The 18274-nt window shown below is 43.5% G+C and overlaps 1 protein-coding gene and 1 long non-coding RNA gene across 2 annotated transcripts; one reads left to right on the top strand and one right to left on the bottom strand.

The window, feature by feature from the left end:
* Window positions 1-1815: 1815 nt before the first annotated feature.
* Window positions 1816-9936, bottom strand: LOC135567292 (uncharacterized). The gene is made up of 2 exons (XR_010462320.1): window positions 8899-9936; window positions 1816-3399 (listed from the first exon to the last, which is right to left on the bottom strand). It is a non-coding gene; the product is annotated as an uncharacterized LOC135567292 (long non-coding RNA).
* On the top strand, window positions 2334-17448 carry LOC135567291 (zinc finger protein 572-like). Its single transcript, XM_065014711.1, has 6 exons — window positions 2334-2676; window positions 3042-3139; window positions 3270-3447; window positions 11790-11887; window positions 12023-12200; window positions 15892-17448. Exons 1-6 carry the CDS (start codon window positions 2334-2336, stop codon window positions 16341-16343), a joined length of 1347 nt encoding a protein of 448 aa, XP_064870783.1. The 3' UTR covers window positions 16344-17448.
* Window positions 17449-18274: the final 826 nt, after the last annotated feature.

Genomic DNA, 18274 nt, shown 5'->3' on the forward strand with positions numbered 1-18274 from the left:
TAATGGTGTGTATGGTGCCAGTTCAGCCTTTCCATAATAGATCATGTATTTAAGTGTCACCTCCTCCTCTTTGCCCTAAGCCCTTATGCACAGTAAAGCACATATGGCTTCGACCATCACACTTATGTCTGTTTAATCTCTGAATTCCTGTCCGCTTTCTGTTTGTGGTCTAATGTACACCTGTCTTTGCTCAATACTGTCATATCTGTCTCTATATGTAACAATAACTACAACACCTCCACATTGACTCTGTACTGGTACCTCCTGTATATAGCCTCCACATTGATTCTGTACTGGTACCCCTGTATATAGCCTCCACATTGACTCTGTACTGGTACCCCTGTATATAGCCTCCACATTGACTCTGTACTGGTACCCCCTGTATATAGCCTCCACATTGACTCTGTACTGGTACCTCCTGTATATAGCCTCCACATTGACTCTGTACTGGTACCCCTGTATATAGCCTCCACATTGACTCTGTACTGGTACCCCCTGTATATAGCCTCCACATTGATTCCTGGTATATATAGCCTCCACATTGACTCTGTACTGGTACCCCCTGTATATAGCCTCCACATTACTCTGTACTGGTACCCCCTGTATCATTGATTCTGTACTGGTACCCCCTGTATATAGCCTCCACATTGATTCTGTACTGGTACCCCCTGTATATAGCCTCCACATTGATTCTGTACTGGTACCCCCTGTATATAGCCTCCACATTGACTCTGTACTGGTACCCCCTGTATATAGCCTCCACATTGACTCTCTACTGGTACCCCTGTATATAGCCTCCACATTGACTCTGTACTGGTACCTCCTGTATATAGCCTCCACATTGACTCTGTACTGGTACCCCTGTATATAGCCTCCACATTGACTCTGTACTGGTACCTCCTGTATATAGCCTCCACATTGACTCTGTACCAGTACATTCCAGTATATAGCCTCCACATGGACTCTGTACTGGTACCTCCTGTATATAGCCTCCACATTGACTATGTACTGGTACCCCCTGTATATAGCTTCCACATTGACTCTGTACAGGTACCTCCTGTATATAGCCTCCACATTGACTCTGTACTGGTACCCCCTGTATATAGCCTCCACATTGACTCTGTACTGGTACCCCTTGTATATAGCCTCCACATTGACTCTGTGCCAGTACCCCCTGTATATGGCCTCCACATTGACTCTGTACTGGTACCTCCTGTATATAGCCTCCACATTGACTATGTACTGGTACCCCCTGTATATAGCTTCCACATTGACTCTGTACAGGTACCTCCTGTATATAGCCTCCACATTGACTCTGTACTGGTACCCCCTGTATATAGCCTCCACATTGACTCTGTACTGGTACCCCTTGTATATAGCCTCCACATTGACTCTGTGCCAGTACCCCCTGTATATGGCCTCCACATTGACTCTGTACCAGTACATCCCAGTATATAGCCTCCACATGGACTCTGTACTGGTACCTCCTGTATATAGCCTCCACATTGACTCTGTACCGGTACCCCCTGTATATAGCCTCCACATTGACTCTGTACTGGTACCCCCTGTATATAGCCTCCACATTGACTCTGTACTGGTACCCCCTGTATATAACCTCCACATTGACTCTGTAGCCACGGTATAGTTTTTTTATTGTGTAACTTTTTTTCTTACCTCTTATTTTTCTTAACTACATTGTTGGTTAAGGGCTTGTCAGTAAGAATTTTACGATAATGTCTACACCTGTTGTAGCTTTGTAGCGTAGCTTTAAGGGAATAGTATGGTCACATCTAGATAAAAAAAGAATAGAGTAAATAAGTATAAACACACTTCCTATTCATGGAAGTATTTATTCATCATCTACATATTCATATTACGCTTCTACGTCTGTGTACAGGAAAGTATTAGTTGTAAGACGTAAGAGAAAATATATCAGCTTATTGTTAAATAATTATGACGTTCTTTCCAATACAAAAAGTGTCGTAACTATTGTTTCCAAACTGCGTTACCCACTCCAGCCAGCAGATGGCGATGAGCGTCTTTCAGGTGATGCTTCTTGTGTGACGTATAATGGACTGGACGGACGCTTCTTCAGGAACAACAACACGGATACTCTTTCAACCACCCCGATAGCTTGCTAGACAACATAAAAACTGAAAGATTTTTAGGCCATGTTAATGTGCATTAGCTAATCGCAGTGTTTAAAACACATTTCAGTTGACGTTAACTTGAACCTAATTTGCTTGTTCAATTTGCAAATTTGTTAAAGATTGATACTGAGCCTAGCACTAGGCTATTCGCTAATGCTAACTAGCTAGCTAACATCCCTGACCATGAGCTCATTAAACTACTCATCCCCTGCTAAAGAAGTGGATGTCTGCTGTCCGGAGAAAGACGCTCTGGCGCTGAACATTGTCGTGAAAGACGAAGAGGAGGATATTACAGTGAAAGGAGAGAAAGATGCTCTGGCGCTGAACATTGTCGTGAAAGACGAAGAGGAGGATATTACAGTGAAAGGAGAGAAAGAACCTTTCAGAATGAAAAAGGAGGAAGAGGAGGCTGTTATAGGGAAAGAAGAGAAAACATCCTCTTCCTCTCTAAAAGGTTCTATCTCAGTGAAGGAGGAAGACGTTTTGGGAGTGAAAGAGGAGGAGACAGAATATCAGATTAACACCAGTGAGTACTGTCTTAAACAGGGACACAAACTATGCAGTTGTTGAACTAATGTGTGGTTTTTAAGGGGCATTCTACTGAAGTTCTTCACTTCAATATGATGTTCAGTACTATATAAATTGTTAAAGGGTCAATCTGCCATTGCTACATATTTTTGGGACTGTTAAATGAGATTTAATTATATATAACAGGCTTTCAAAATGTAATAATGGAGCATCATTTATACTTAAAATATCAAAGGGACACAAAAGGCACCCAATTAATTTAGAGATATTAATGCCTCTGATAAGACTATATGACTGTAATAGACAGTAATAATTGATGATGGTAATAAGTTCACCATCTGTTTGATGTTCTCGTTCAAACAGGAGAGAGACATGACTATCGTGGATCCATTGGGGGGCCTCAACAACATCCTGATGCTGACGAGACAGAGAAGAGTCTCTCCAGATCAGAACACCAGATGGTACAGCTTGGTCTGGTCTAGCATACAGCTTGCTCTATCTGGGTCTGGGTTTCTGTAAGGCACTTTATGACAACAGTGACATCAGCATCCATAATGATATGTGTCTGTGTCCCCTCTTTATGGTTACCAGGACAACGCTAGCCCTTCCGCCCTCCAGGAGTCCCCGTGTCGTGCCTCTCCCGGTAGCACCTTACTGCTGGGTATGAAGAGGTTGTCTGTGCTGCGGGTGGACTGCAGGAAAACAACAGGGCTGAGTGGAACTGTGAGAGGAGGAGAAGAGAAGAAAGGATCAGATTTGACTCATCAAAGTAAGTGCTGTAATTTAGTTTGAACAAATGAAATAGATCTGCCCACTGGAATCTGTTACCAGGACAACAAGCAGAGTTCTGTTTGTTGACAGGAAGATAGACTTGTGTCTGTTACCAGGACAACCAGCAGAGTTCTGTTTGTTGACAGGAAGATAGACTGGTATATTTCCACCACAGTAGACAGTTCTGTTAGTTGACATGTAAAACCTTGATGTAAGTTTGTTTTAGAGAGAAACCAATAGACCATATAAAACCTTAATGAAAGTTCGCTTTAGAGAGAAACCAATAGACCATATAAAACCTTGATGAAAGTTAGCTTTAGAGAGAAACCAATCGACCATATAAAACCTTGATGAAAGTTCGCTTTAGAGAGAAACCAATCGACCATATAAAACCTTGATGAAAGTTCGCTTTAGAGAGAAAGTTTCAAGATGATCTGATGTAAGGTGCATGTTTTACAACAACCTTTTCCATAAGGGGTTGAATGGAGCTGAAGGGACTGGATGGTGTTAAGAGACAGATGGGAGGGGTTGAATGGAGCTGAAGGCTGGGACTGGATGGTGTTAACTTGGCTTCTACTGCATTCGCGTAACAGGCAGGCTCCTCGTGGAGTGCAATGAGAGGCAGGTGGTTAGAGCGTTGGACAAGTTAACTGTAAGGTTGCAAGGCAGGATCCCCTGAGCTGACACGGTGAAAATCTAGCGTTCTGCCCCTGGACAAGGCAGTTAACCCACCGTTCCAAGGCCATCATTGAAAATAAGAATGTGTTCTTAACTGACTTGCCGAGTTCAATAAAGGTGTAAAAAAATGTTTTGCAAAATCGCCGCCCAAAAATACCAAACCCGAGATCGGCCCTAATTAATCGGCCATTCAGATGAATCGGTCTACGTCTAATATGAAGTATGTCAGTTTCAATGTTACGGTCTTTGATTCAATTATATTTTTCAAACTCAGGCTGTGTGTGTTTATCTGCGTCATTCCTTGATCATTCCTTGTGGTCCTGTAGCTCAGTTGGTGGAGCGTAGTGCTTGTTAAACCAGGGTAGTGGGTTTTATTCCTGGGACCATCCATATGTTAAGTGTTTGCAAACATGACTGCAAATCCCTTTGGATAAAAGTGTCTGCTAAATGGCAGATGTATCCACTGATTATACCAAACATTTCGAACACCTTCCTAATATGGAGTTGGACCCTCCCCTTTGCCCCTCAGAATAGCCTCAATTCATCGGGGCATGGACTCCACAAGGTGTCGAAAGCATTCCACAGGGATGCTGGCCCATGTTGACTCCAATGCTTCCCACAATTGTCAAGTTGGCTGGGTGTCCTTTGGGTGCAGTGGAGGCTCCTCAGAGGAGGAAGGGGAGGCTCCTCAGAGGAGGAAGGGGAGGCTCCTCAGAGGAGGAAGGGGAGGCTCCTGAGAGGAGGAAGGGGAGGCTCCTGAGAGGAGGAAGGGGAGGCTCCTGAGAGGAGGAAGGGGAGGCTCCTCAGAGGAGGAAGGGGAGGCTCCTCAGAGGAGGAAGGCGACTAAATATAATCACGTCACCAAATAATTGATGAAAACATGAAGGTCTACAGTAGCCTCAGCAGCATTCTGTAGGGTAGCACCATGGTGTAGCCTGGAGCACAGCGAGTTTCCGTTTCTCCTCTGAGTATTTTTTATTTTTTTAAATTTTTTATTTCACCTTTATTTAACCAGGTAGGCTAGTTGAGAACAAGTTCTCATTTGCAACTGCGACCTGGCCAAGATAAAGCATAGCAGTGTGAACAGACAACACAGAGTTACACATGGAGTAAACAATTAACAAGTCAATAACACAGTAGAGAAAAAAGGGGAGTCTATATACAATGTGTGCAAAAGGCATGAGGAGGTAGGCGAATAATTACAATATTGCAGATTAACACTGGAGTGATAAATGATCAGATGATCATGTAGAGGTAGAGATATTGGTGTGCAAAAGAGCAGAAAAGTAAATAAATAAAAACTGTGGGGATGAGGTAGGTGAAAATGGGTGGGCTATTTACCAATAGATTATGTACAGCTGCAGCGATCGGTTAGCAGCGATCGGTTAGCTGCTCAGATAGCTGATGTTTGAAGTTGGTGAGGGAGATAAAAGTCTCCAACTTCAGCGATTTTTGCAATTCGTTCCAGTCACAGGCAGCAGAGTACTGGAACGAAAGGCGGCCGAATGAGGTGTTGGCTTTAGGGATGATCAATGAGATACACCTGCTGGAGCGCGTGCTACGGATGGGTGTTGCCATCGTGACCAGTGAGCTGAGATAAGGCGGAGCTTTGCCTAGCATGGCCTTGTAGATGACCTGGAGCCAGTGGATCTGGCGACGAATATGTAGCGAGGGCCAGCCGACTAGAGCAGTGGTGGGTAGTATAAGGTGCTTTAGTGACAAAACGGATGGCACTGTGATAAACTGCATCCAGTTTGCTGAGAAGAGTGTTGGAAGCAATTTTGTAGATGACATCGCCGAAGTCGAGGATCGGTAGGATAGTCAGTTTTACTAGGGTAAGCTTGGCAGCGTGAGTGAAGGAGGCTTTGTTGCGGAATAGAAAGCCGACTCTTGATTTGATTTTCGATTGGAGATGTTTGATATGGGTCTGGAAGGAGAGTTTGCAGTCTAGCCAGACACCTAGGTACTTATAGGTGTCCACATATTCAAGGTCGGAACCATCCAGTGTGGTGATGCTAGTCGGGCAAGCGGGTGCAGGCAGCGATCGGTTGAAAAGCATGCATTTGGTTTTACTAGCGTTTAAGAGCAGTTGGAGGCCACGGAAGGAGTGTTGTATGGCATTGAAGCTCGATTGGAGGTTAGATAGCACAGTGTCCAATGACGGCCGAAAGTGTATAGAATGGTGTCGTCTGCGTAGAGGTGGATCAGGGAATCGCCCGCAGCAAGAGCAACATCATTGATATACACAGAGAAAAGAGTCGGCCCGAGAATTGAACCCTGTGGCACCCCCATAGAGACTGCCAGAGGACCGGACAACATGCCCTCCGATTTGACACACTGAACTCTGTCTGCAAAGTAATTGGTGAACCAGGCAAGGCAGTCATCCGAAAAACCGAGGCTACTGAGTCTGCCGATAAGAATATGGTGATTGACAGAGTCGAAAGCCTTGGCAAGGTCGATGAAGACGGCTGCACAGTACTGTCTTTTATCGATGGCGGTTATGATGTCGTTTAGTACCTTGAGTGTGGCTGAGGTGTGACCGGCTCGGAAGCCAGATTGCATAGCGGAGAAGGTACGTTGGGATTCGAGATGGTCAGTGACCTGTTTGTTGACTTGGCTTTCAAAGACCTTAGATAGGCAGGGCAGAATGGATATAGGTCTGTAACAGTTTGGGTCCAGGGTGTCTCCCCTTTGAAGAGGGGGATGACTGCAGCAGCTTTCCAATCCTTGGGGATCTCAGACGATATGAAAGAGAGGTTGAACAGGCTGGGAATAGGGGTTGCGACAATGGCGGCGGATAGTTTCAGAAATAGAGGGTCCAGATTGTCAAGCCCAGCTGATTTATACGGGTCCAGGTTTTGCAGCTCTTTCAGAACATCTGCTATTTGGATTTGGGTAAAGGAGAACCTGGAGAGGCTTGGGCGAGGAGCTGCGGGGGCCGGAGCTGTTGGCCGAGGTAGGAGTAGCCAGGCGGAAGGCATGGCCAGCCGTTGAGAAATGCTTGTTGAAGTTTTCGATAATCATGGATTTGTCGGTGGTGACCGTGTTCCCTAGCCTCAGTGCAGTGGGCAGCTGGGAGGAGGTGCTCTTGTTCTCCATGGACTTCACAGTGTCCCAGAACGTTTTGGAGTTGGAGCTACAGGATGCAAACTTCTGCCTGAAGAAGCTGGCCTTAGCTTTCCTGACTGACTGCGTGTATTGGTTCCTGACTTCCCTGAACAGTTGCATATCGCGGGGACTGTTCGATGCTATTGCAGTCCGCCACAGGATGTTTTTGTGCTGGTCGAGGGCAGTCAGGTCTGGGGTGAACCAAGGGCTGTATCTGTTCTTAGTTCTGCATTTTTGAACGGAGCATGCTTATCTAATATGGTGAGGAAGTTACTCTTAAAGAATGACCAGGCATCCTCAACTGACGGGATGAGGTCAATGTCCTTCCAGGATACCCGGGCCAGGTCGATTAGAAAGGCCTGCTCACAGAAGTGTTTTAGGGAGCGTTTGACAGTGATGAGGGGTGGTCGTTTGACTGCGGCACCGTAGCGGATACAGGCAATGAGGCAGTGGTCGCTGAGATCCTGGTTGAAGACAGCGGAGGTGTATTTGGAGGGCCAGTTGGTCAGGATGACGTCTATGAGGGTGCCCTTGCTTACAGAGTTAGGGTTGTACCTGGTGGGTTCCTTGATGATTTGTGTGAGATTGAGGGCATCTAGCTTAGATTGTAGGACTGCCGGGGTGTTAAGCATATCCCAGTTTAGGTCACCTAACAGAACAAACTCAGAAGCTAGATGGGGGCAATCAATTCACAAATGGTGTCCAGGGCACAGCTGGGAGCTGAGGGGGGTCGGTAGCAGGCGGCAACAGTGAGAGACTTATTTCTGGAGAGAGTAATTTTCAGAATTAGTAGTTCGAACTGTTTGGGTACAGACCTGGAAAGTATGACATTACTTTGCAGGCTATCTCTGCAGTAGACTGCGACTCCTCCCCTTTGGCAGTTCTATCTTGACGGAAGATGTTATAGTTGGGTATGGAAATCTCTGAATTTTTGGTGGCCTTCCTGAGCCAGGATTCAGACACGGCAAGGACATCAGGGTTAGCAGAGTGTGCTAAAGCAGTGAGTAAAACAAACTTAGGGAGGAGGCTTCTAATGTTGACATGCATGAAACCAAGACTTTTTCGATCACAGAAGTCAACAAATGAGGGTGCCTGGGGACATGCAGGGCCTGGGTTTACCTCCACATCACCCGCGGAACAGAGAAGGAGTAGTATGAGGGTGCGGCTAAGGGCTATCAAAACTGGTCGCCTAGAGCGTTGGGGACAGAGAATAAGAGGAGCAGGTTTCTGGGCATGGTAGAATATATTCAGGGCATAATGCACAGACAGGGGTATGGTGGGGTGCGGGTACGGCGGAGGTAAGCCCAGGCACTGGGTGATGATGAGAGAGGTTTTATCTCTGGACATGCTGGTTGTAATGGGTGAGGTCACCGCATATGTGGGAGGTGGGACAAAGGAGGTATCAGGGGTCTGAGGAATAGAACTAGGGGCTCCATTGTGAACTAAAACAATGATAACTAACCTGAGCAACAGTATACAAGGCATATTGACATTTGAGAGAGACATACAGCGAGGCATACAGTAACACAGGTGTTGAATTGGGAAAGCTAGCTAAAACAGTGGGTGAGACAACAGCTAATCAGCTAGCATAACAACAGCAGGTGAGATGGCATTGACTAGGCAACTCGGCCGACAGATAAAACAAACAAGCAGAATGGAGTACCGTGATTAATGGACAGTCCAGCGTGCATCAGCTATGTAGCCAAGTGATCAGAGTCCAGGGGGCAGCGGTGGATGGGGCAGGGGGGCTGGGCTGGCGAGTGTTATCCAGGTTAAGAAAACTAACAATGACTAAATAGCTTGTAGCTAGCTAGCTGGTTAGCTTCTGGAGGTTCTTGAGTGTGTTCTAAAAATAAAGATAATAGCGATTCCGTATCACATTGGGTGAGGCAGGTTTCCGGAAGGTATAAACAATTTATTTTTTTTAAACGGGAAGAGAGAGTACATATGGGCCACTGCGTTTTAGGGACGCGGCGATGCAAGACGGTTAGCAGGCCTGTGCTAACAGATTAGCAGGCCGGGGTAAACAAGGTAGTAGTTAGCGGACCTGGGCTAAACAAGCTAGCAGTTAGCATGCCGAACTAGCAAGCAAGGAGATAGCGAGGGCTAGAGAGTTAGCCTTTGGAGGACGTCGCGATGGGGTGAGTCTGTTTATTCCTCTTCATGCAGTGATATCGATAGACCGGTCGTAGTCAAGGTATTGTAGCCCAGGAGTATGCTAGGAGCTCTGGCCGGGCTAGCTTCAAGCTACGTGGGTGGAAACGCTAGCCAGGAGTAAACAACCAGGGTTGCTGTTTAGCTCGATAGCTAGTTGCGAAGATCCAGCTGAAGAATGTTCCGTTTGTGGTGGGATTCCGGGGGTAAAAAAATAACAAAATTAAATAGGTCCGTTATGCTCTGGTTAGCGTCGCGCTGTTCGAACTGGCGAGAGCTTTCCGAGCTAAAGGTTAGTTGATGACCAGTTAGCTGAAGACCGCTAGCATAGCTGGTAGTTAGCTGGCTAGCTTCAGTTGAGGGGGTCCGGTTCCGATGTAAATATAACTACTTTAGGAAAGGTAGCTACATTGGCGGGTTGCAGAAGAGTATTTGGAAGCTTAGGTTTAGCAAAATGTTTTTAAAGATATGCGAAGAAAAAATATCTAAAACGAAAAAGAGACGATATTTACAGAGAGACGATACGACAGGACACTTACTGCTACGCCATCTTGGATCATGATGATTTGGACTTCAATACAAACCTACGAGCTTTTGGAAAAGTTTTTTTTTCACCTGGTCACATACAGCTGATGTGTTGTGCATTGATGTCCAGGAGCGAAGGGAATAGGTGAGAGGAGGAGAGAAGGACTACAACGTGCCTGTAATGAAAGTGAACTGTGTTTACACATGATCAGGGGTTTATTCATTCCGAAGATTCTGTTGAAAAACATTTCTTAAACGGAACAAAACAGCGATTTACACTGATGTCGAGTGGCTGCAAATACTTTGGGCCATCTGCTTTTCTTCCCTCTGAAAGCCTTTGTTGTCTTTTTGCACTGAGTCAGTTCCTCACGCTGCTGTTTCCAACGTCTTATCATCGACTCATTAAGGCCAAGCTCCCGTGCAGCAGCTCTCTTTCCTTTTCCAACAGCCAGATCGATCGCCTTCAACTTGAAAGCTGCATCATATACATTTCTTGGTGTCTTTGCCATGATGAGGGTGACAAAATTATTACCGTAATCAGAATGATGGGAAGTTTGAGCGCGCTCGATTTACGTCACATTATGTGACAGTGCTCAGTTTTTTTGGCGGCATGAATCTTGTGAAAGCGGGAAAAATCCATAAATTAGCCGCGTCATTGTATAAACCACGAGGTTCAAAGCGTGGGAATAAAGTAGCGGCTTATAGTCCGGAAATTACGGTACGTTCTTTCCAATACAAAAGTGTAGTGTATTGTTTCCAAACTGCGTTACCCACTCCAGTCAGCAGATGGCGACGAGCGTCTTTCAGTTGACTCTTCTTTCGTGACGTATAATGGACTGGACGGACGCTTCTTCAGGAACAACAAGGCGCCAACTCTTTCAACCACGGCGGTAGCTTGCTAGCCAACATAAAAGTGAAAGATTGACGCTTTAGACCATCTTAATGTACATGATCTAATCTCAGTGTTTTAAACACAGTTCTGTTGACGTATTAACTGGTTAACTGTAACCGAATTTGCAAACTTGTTAAAGATTGATGCTGAGCCTAGCACTAGGCTAGTCGCTAATGCTAACTAGCTAGCTAACATCCCTGACCATGAGTTCATTAAAGTACTCATCCCCTGCTATAGAAGAGGAGGTCTGCTGTTTGGAGAAAGAAGCTCTGGCACTGAACATTGAAGAAGAGGAGGATGTTACAGTGAAAGAGAAAGAACCTTTTAGAATGAAAAAGGAGGAAGAGGAGACTGTTATAGTGAAGGAAGAAGATGCTGTTATAGTGAAAGAACATTTCAGAATGAAAAAGGAGGAAGAGGAGGCTGTTATAATGAAGGAAGAAGATGCTGTTATAGTGAAAGAACATTTCAGAATGAAAAAGGAGGAAGAGAAGGCTGTTATAGTGAAAGAAGAGAATTAACCTTTTATAGAGGAAGAGGATGCTATCTCAATAAAGGTGAAGAAGGAAGACGTTTTGGGAGTGAAAGAGGAGGAGACAAAATATCCGATTACCATCAGTGAGTGCTATCTTAAAAACAGGGACACAAACCATGCAGTTGTTGAATGAATGTGTTTTTTTTAAGGAGCATTCTACTGAAGTTCTACACTTGAATATGTTGTTCAGTTCTATATAAATTGTTAAAGGGTCGATCTGCAATTGGTTCATATATTTGAGGGGCTTTTCATTTAGATGTATTGAATTCTCCATGTGGTCTATATTAAAGTTCCCCTCATCTAATATAACAGGCTTTTAAAATTCAATATTGAAGCATAATCTCTACTTAAAATATCAAAGGGACATATTCATGCCTCTTGTAAGACCCTATGATTTTATTAGACGGTTATAAGTTTACGACTCATTTTGATGTTCTCATTAACACAGGAGAGAGACATGACTATGGTGGATCCTCTGGGGAGCTTCAACAACATCCTGATGCTGACGAGGCAGAGAAGAGTCTCTCCAGATCAGAACACCAGATGGTACAGCTTGGTCTGGTCTAGCATACAGCTTGCTCTCTCTGGGTCTGGGCTGGGTTTCTGTAAAGCACTTCATGACAACAGTGACATCAGCATCCATAATGATATGTGTCTGTGTCCCATCTTTATGGTTACCAGGACAACGCTAGCCCTTCCTCCCTCCCGGAGTCCCTGTATCGTGCCTCTCCTGGTAGCACCTTACTGCTGGGTATGAAGAGGTTGTCTGTGCTGCTGGTGGACTGCAGGAAAACAACGGGGCTGAGTGGAACTGTGAGAGGAGGAGAAGAGAAGAAAGGATCAGATTTGACACATCAAAGTAAGTGCTGTAGTTTAGTTGGAACAAATACAATAGATCTGCCCACTGGTATCTGTTACCAGGACAACCAGCAGAGTTGTGTTAGTTGACAGGAAGATAGACTGGTGTATATGGATGTTATGAATATCATAACACTGAAAAAGGATTCTGCCAATGAAAAGAGAGAAACCAATAGACCATATAAAACCTTGATTAAAGTCAGCTTTGGAGAGAAAGTTTCAATGATCTGATGTAAGATGCTTGTTTTACAAAAACTTTTCCTTAAAACATTATGGATGTTACATTGCCTGTCCCAGTCAACGCCCCTATCTTTACAAGACTGTAGAACAGGCAAACTAAACTCAAGACTTTGGTAATTAATTAACTAATACTGGAGGAAAACTGTGATCAGGCTGCCTACTCAAGCAAAAGCTTCAAACTGTAACCAGTGCCGGCAACCTTGTTCAGGTTATCAATCAACCTACCAGGGTAGTGACAAACAGTAGAGGAATGAAATCATCAACATGGTTTGATCATATCTTTACTAATGCTGCAGAAATGGGTTTTAAAGCAGCATCCAGATCCATCAGATGTAGTGATCACATTATAGTAGCCATGTCTAGGAAAACCACAGTTCCAAAGGCTGGGCCTAATATTGTGTATAAGAGGTCATACATTTTTTTGTAGTGATTCCTATGTTATTGATGTAAATAATATTTGTTGGTCCATGGTGTGTAATGATGAGCAACCAGAAATTGCCCTTGACACATTTGAATCTGCTTATCCCAGTTACTAATAAGCAGCACCCATTAAGAAAATGACTGTAAAAACTGTTCAATCCACGTGAATTGATGAGGAATTTAAAAAATGGTATGATGAAGAGGGAGGCAAAAGAGATGGCATATAGGTCTGGCTGTATAACTGATTGGCAAACCTATTGCAAATTGAGAAATCATGTGACTAAACTGAATAAAAAGAATAAAGTACACAATGAAACAAAGATAAATGACATGAAGAATGATTGTAAAAAGCTGTGGAGCATCTTCAATGAAATTTTGCGCAAATAAAAGTCACTGGTGTCTGACAACGTGGATGGAAAATTGAGGATAATAGCGGCCGATATTGCCATTCCTATTTTCCTTGTCTTTAATTTAAGCCTACTAGAAAGTGTGTGCCCTGTGGAGCTAATTTGGAATATTTTTCGGATGTTTTTTGAGTTAGTGTTGCAGGAAGCAAATTTCTGCTTGAAAAAGCTAACCTCGGCTTTTCTAACTGCCTGTGTATAATGGTTTCTAGCTTCCCTGAACAGCTGCATATCACGGGGGCTGTTCGAGGCTAATGCAGAACGCCATAGGATGTTTTTGTGTTGGTTAAGGGCAGTCAGGTCTGGGGAGAACCAAGGGCTATATCTGTTCCTGGTTCTAAATTTCTTGAATGGGGCATGCTTATTTAAGATGGTTAGGAAGGCATTTAAAAAAAATACCCAGGCATCCTCTACTGACGGGATGAGATCAATATCCTTCCAGGATACCCCGGCCAGGTCGATAAGAAAGGCCTACTCGCTGAAGTGTTTCAGGGAGCGTTTGACAGTGATGAGTGGAGGTCGTTTGACCGCTGACCCATTACGGATGCAGGCAATGAGGCAGTGATCGCTGAGATCTTGGTTGATAACAGCAGAGGTGTATTAAGAGGGCAAGTTGGTTAGGATGATATCTATGAGCGTGCCCGTGTTTAAGGCTTTGGGGAGGTTCATTGATAATTTGTGTGAGATTGAGGGCATCACGTTTAGATTGTAGGATGGCTGGGGTGTTAAGCATGTTCCAGTTTAGGTCGCCTAGCAGCACGAGCTCAAAGATAGATGGGGGGGGGCAATCAGTTCACATATGGTGTCCAGAGCACAGCTGGGGGCAGAGGGTGGTTTATAGCAGGCTTCAACCATGAGAGAGGGGATCTAAAACAAAAATCCAGAAAATCACATTGAATGATTTTTAAGTAATTAATTTGCATTTTATTGAGACCCAGAGTTACTTCTGCTGCAGAGAATAAGTTCATTAGAGTTACCAGCCTCAGAAATTGCTGCCCAAATAAATGCTTCACAGAGTTGAATGAACAGACACATCTCAATATCAACTGTTCAGAGGAGACTGTGTGAATCAGGCCTTCATGGTCGAATTGCTGCAAAGAAACCACTACTCAAGCACACCAATAAGAAGAAGAGACTTGCTTGGGCCAAGAAAAACGAGCAATGGACATTAGACCGGTGGATATCTGTCCTTGGGTCTGATGAGTCCAAATTTGAGATTTTTGGATCCGAGCGTCATGTCTTTGTGAGACGAGGAGTAGATGAACAGATTCTCCGCATGTGTGGTTCCCACCGTGAAGCATGGAGGAGGAGATGTGATGGTGTGCGGGTGCTTTGCTGTTGACAATGTCATGAATAAATAAATCAAAGTCACACTTAACCAGCATGGTTTCCACAGCATTCTACAGCTATATGCCATCCCATCTAGTTTGGGCTTAGTCCCACTGTCATTTGGGATGAGTTGGATCGCAGAGGTGAAGGGAAAGCGGCCTACAAGTTCTCAGCATATGTGGGAACACGTACAAGACTGTTGGAAAAGGATTCCAGGTAAAGCTGTTTGAGAGAAAGCAAGGGTGGCAACTTTTGAAGAATAAAATATATATTTTGATTTAACACTTGTGGTTACTACATGATTCCATGTGTTTTTTAATAATTTTGATGTCTTTATTATTCTACAATGTAGAAAATAGTAAAAATAAAGAAAAACCCTTGAATGAGTAGGTGAGTCCAAACTTTTGACTGGTACTGTACATTAAATTCCGTAACAGCTCCAGTGGACATTCCTGCAGTCAGCATGCCAATTGCCCGCTCCCTCAGAGATCTGTGGCATTGTTGTGTGAACAAACTGCACATTTTCGAGTAGCCTTTTATTATCCCCAGCACAAGGTGCATCTGTGTAATAACCAAGCTGTTCAATCAGCTTCTTGATATGCCACACCTGTCAGGTGGATGGATTATCTTGGCAAAGAATAAATGTTGACTAACAGGGATGTAAAAAATTCTGCAATCTTTTTTGTTCAGCTCATGAAACATCCAACACTTTACATGTTGCGTTTATATTTTTGTTTTTTGTTGTTACAATCAGTTTTAGGAACATTTACCCAAAATATGACATCAGCGATAATCAAAATGTTGAAAATCTGTGAATGTCTAAATAAGAAATTGGTCCATTTAAACAGCAATGTGTCGAACCCTTTCAACAACGGGGAGATGTTACTGATGTGCTTTGTATCTGTGACGTAAAAACTAGTTTTGGACTTCCACACAAAATTACTTCTTTAGTTATTTTATGTTTAAGGAAGTGTGTAGGTCACATTCTGTATCATACAGCTATGAAAGTTATATATTTAGAACCACCTGTTCAATTGGAATCCAGCGACGTCTGTGTCTTCAGTGTCCTAGAACTGTCTAGGTTTTTGTGTTCTGACTTGTAAAACAGGATGAATAAGTAATGTAAACATAGCAGTAATTACCAGGAAGCTCTACATTTGTTTTAAAATCACACTAAGATTGTTAAAACTGGCCTCAGGTTATTGAGAGATCTGATTTAGGATTTACCCTCGTAGCAAGGTTTTTTTATCATGTGGTTTCATTTGGGTCTCTATTTAAAAATAACACTGTCTTTGGCAGGAGAAAGACCAGACTCAGAGGAACCAGAGCCAGGGACGTCCAAACCAGCAAGACGACACCAGTGTTCCCAGTGTGGACAGTGTTTCAACCAGAAAGCACAACTGAAACAACATGAGAGAATACACACAGGAGAGAAGCCTTACCACTGCTCCCAATGTGGAAAGTGTTTCGGCCGTTCGGGGGCGCTGAAACAACACGAGAAAATACACACAGGAGAGAAGCCTTACCACTGCTCCCAATGTGGAAAGTGTTTCAAGCAGAGAGGAAACCTGAAAAAACATGAGAGAATACACACAGGAGAGAAGCCTTACCACTGCTCCCAGTGTGGAAAGTGTTTCACCCAGTTGGGGAGGCTGAAAGAACATGAGAGAATACACACAGGAGAGAAGCCGTACCACTGCTCCCAATGTGGAAAGTGTTTCACCCGGTCGAGGATGCTGAAAGAACACTGAGAGAATACACACAGGAGAGAATCCTTACCACTGCTCCCAATGTGGAAAGTGTTTCAACCAGAGAGGACACCTGAAAAAACATGAGAGAATACACACCGGAGAGAAGCCTTACCACTGCTCCCAATGTGGAAAGTGTTTCGCCCGGTCAGGGATGCTGAAACAACATGAGAGAATACACACAGGAGAGAAGCCTTACCACTGCTCCCAATGTGGAAAGTGTTTCAACCAGAGAGGAAACCTGAAACAACATGAGAGAATACACACAGGAGAGAAGCCTTACCACTCCTCCCAGGGTGCAAACCATTTGCCCATTTAGGAAGCCTGAAAGAACACATTAGACTGCACACAGAGGAGAAGGCTTAGAAAAAGCTCAGACTGTGGGAAAACATATTACTCATAAGTCACTTAAACGTCATTAGAGAATCCACACAGGAGAGAGAAATTACTTCTCTTAGCGTGTATGTTGATATTTCACATCACATTGACTTAAAATTCATCAGAGAACATACACAGTGCTCCCGTTGTCTTATATTGTTGACTGACAATGTGTTTTACTGTCTTTACCATATGAAATTAAATGGTACAGGGTATACTCAAACATATATTTGTTTGTTTTTATTAGAAAACATGAATTGAATATAAAGAAGATCAGGTTCCTTCTTTTAAACTGTCCTTTTTTAAACTCTTTGTGTGTGTTTATCTGGGTGTGTCATTCCTCCAACACTACAGATAATCAAGTGATATTTGGATGTGATGTATTTGTTCCATTGTTGACATTTGCATTGTTGGCCCACTGATGATTTAATTAAATGAAAATGTTCAGACTCTGTAATGGAAAATGTTAATTGTTTGTGTGTCCACATAACTGAGTATGTGACTAACCTTATGAAACTGTCCTATTATAAGCTCCTGTTCTTGGGAGTATCATCCTGTGTTGCAAACCAATTTGCACCTGTGTCCTTGTATGAATAAAGTCCCGCCCTGGAACAGGAAACTATAAGGATATGTGCTCATCACTCAATGCTTCAGGAATTCAGACTGTCTACACTGCACTATGTAACTCTGTTATTCTCTCTGAGCTCAGAAATAAAGAATCTTGGTTTGACTTGGACTCCAGCAGATCCTTAATGTATAATATCCACCACAACTCTCCCATGGATTGCTGTTTATCATTGTCTCAATGAAGAGTTCCTCTTTCGACTTTCCTGGTGGCATTTACAAACCTCCCACTGGTTGAATAAACGTTGTTACCCGAATGATGAGATTATTATTTTACTTGTCAAATGGCAACCAAGCATCGATCATCATGTCACCAGAATAAGAACCTCAAAATGTATTGGAAAGGAGCATCAAGCTCATCACATGCACTTTCACCACCCTGTGAAGTTCATAACTTATTTCATCTGTAGCCTAATAAACTACATGGTTTCTCAAGTCATAGTGGGAGGACCACACAACATATCATGTGACTCCAAGTTAACTAAGATGTGATTGTTATCATTAAGAAGTTTCCACAGCCATTTCTCACTTAGACATTTTTACTGACACAAATATACAAGCAAATTGTCAAACGAAGTAACAAATCGTCTGTCAGCATTTATAAAAGTGTACAGGCATATCCTGTTTCCGTCAGCCCAGTCATTACTTTTGAAATGGTTGGATCAATATCCACCTTCATGATATGGATGAAGCCTGATTTGGAATGTCTGAGTAGTTCTATATGATGTCATAATTCACCCCTCTGATAATCAAGTGATATTTGGAATGTCTGAGTAGTTCTATATGATGTCATAATACACCCCTCTGATAGTGATACATTTGCTCCATTGTTTCCATGTCAGTTGGTTTCCCACTCTGATGATTTATATCTGACCGAGGGGCTTTAAATGAATAGTATGGTGACATCTTAGTGTGTCTTGAAGTAAATAGGA

The sequence above is a fragment of the Oncorhynchus nerka genome, unplaced genomic scaffold, assembly GCF_034236695.1.
Source record: "Oncorhynchus nerka isolate Pitt River unplaced genomic scaffold, Oner_Uvic_2.0 unplaced_scaffold_2216, whole genome shotgun sequence".
Taxonomy (NCBI): Eukaryota; Metazoa; Chordata; class Actinopteri; order Salmoniformes; family Salmonidae; genus Oncorhynchus; species Oncorhynchus nerka.

Coding starts and splice junctions, on each gene's coding strand:
- LOC135567291 (XM_065014711.1), top strand. CDS start 2,334: ATGAGCTCATTAAACTACTCATCCCCTGCTAAAGAAGTGGATGTCTGC. Junction 2,677..3,041: donor AGAATATCAGATTAACACCA/GTGAGTACTGTC, acceptor TCGTTCAAACAG/GAGAGAGACATGACTATCGT. Junction 12,201..15,891: donor ATCAGATTTGACACATCAAA/GTAAGTGCTGTA, acceptor TGTCTTTGGCAG/GAGAAAGACCAGACTCAGAG.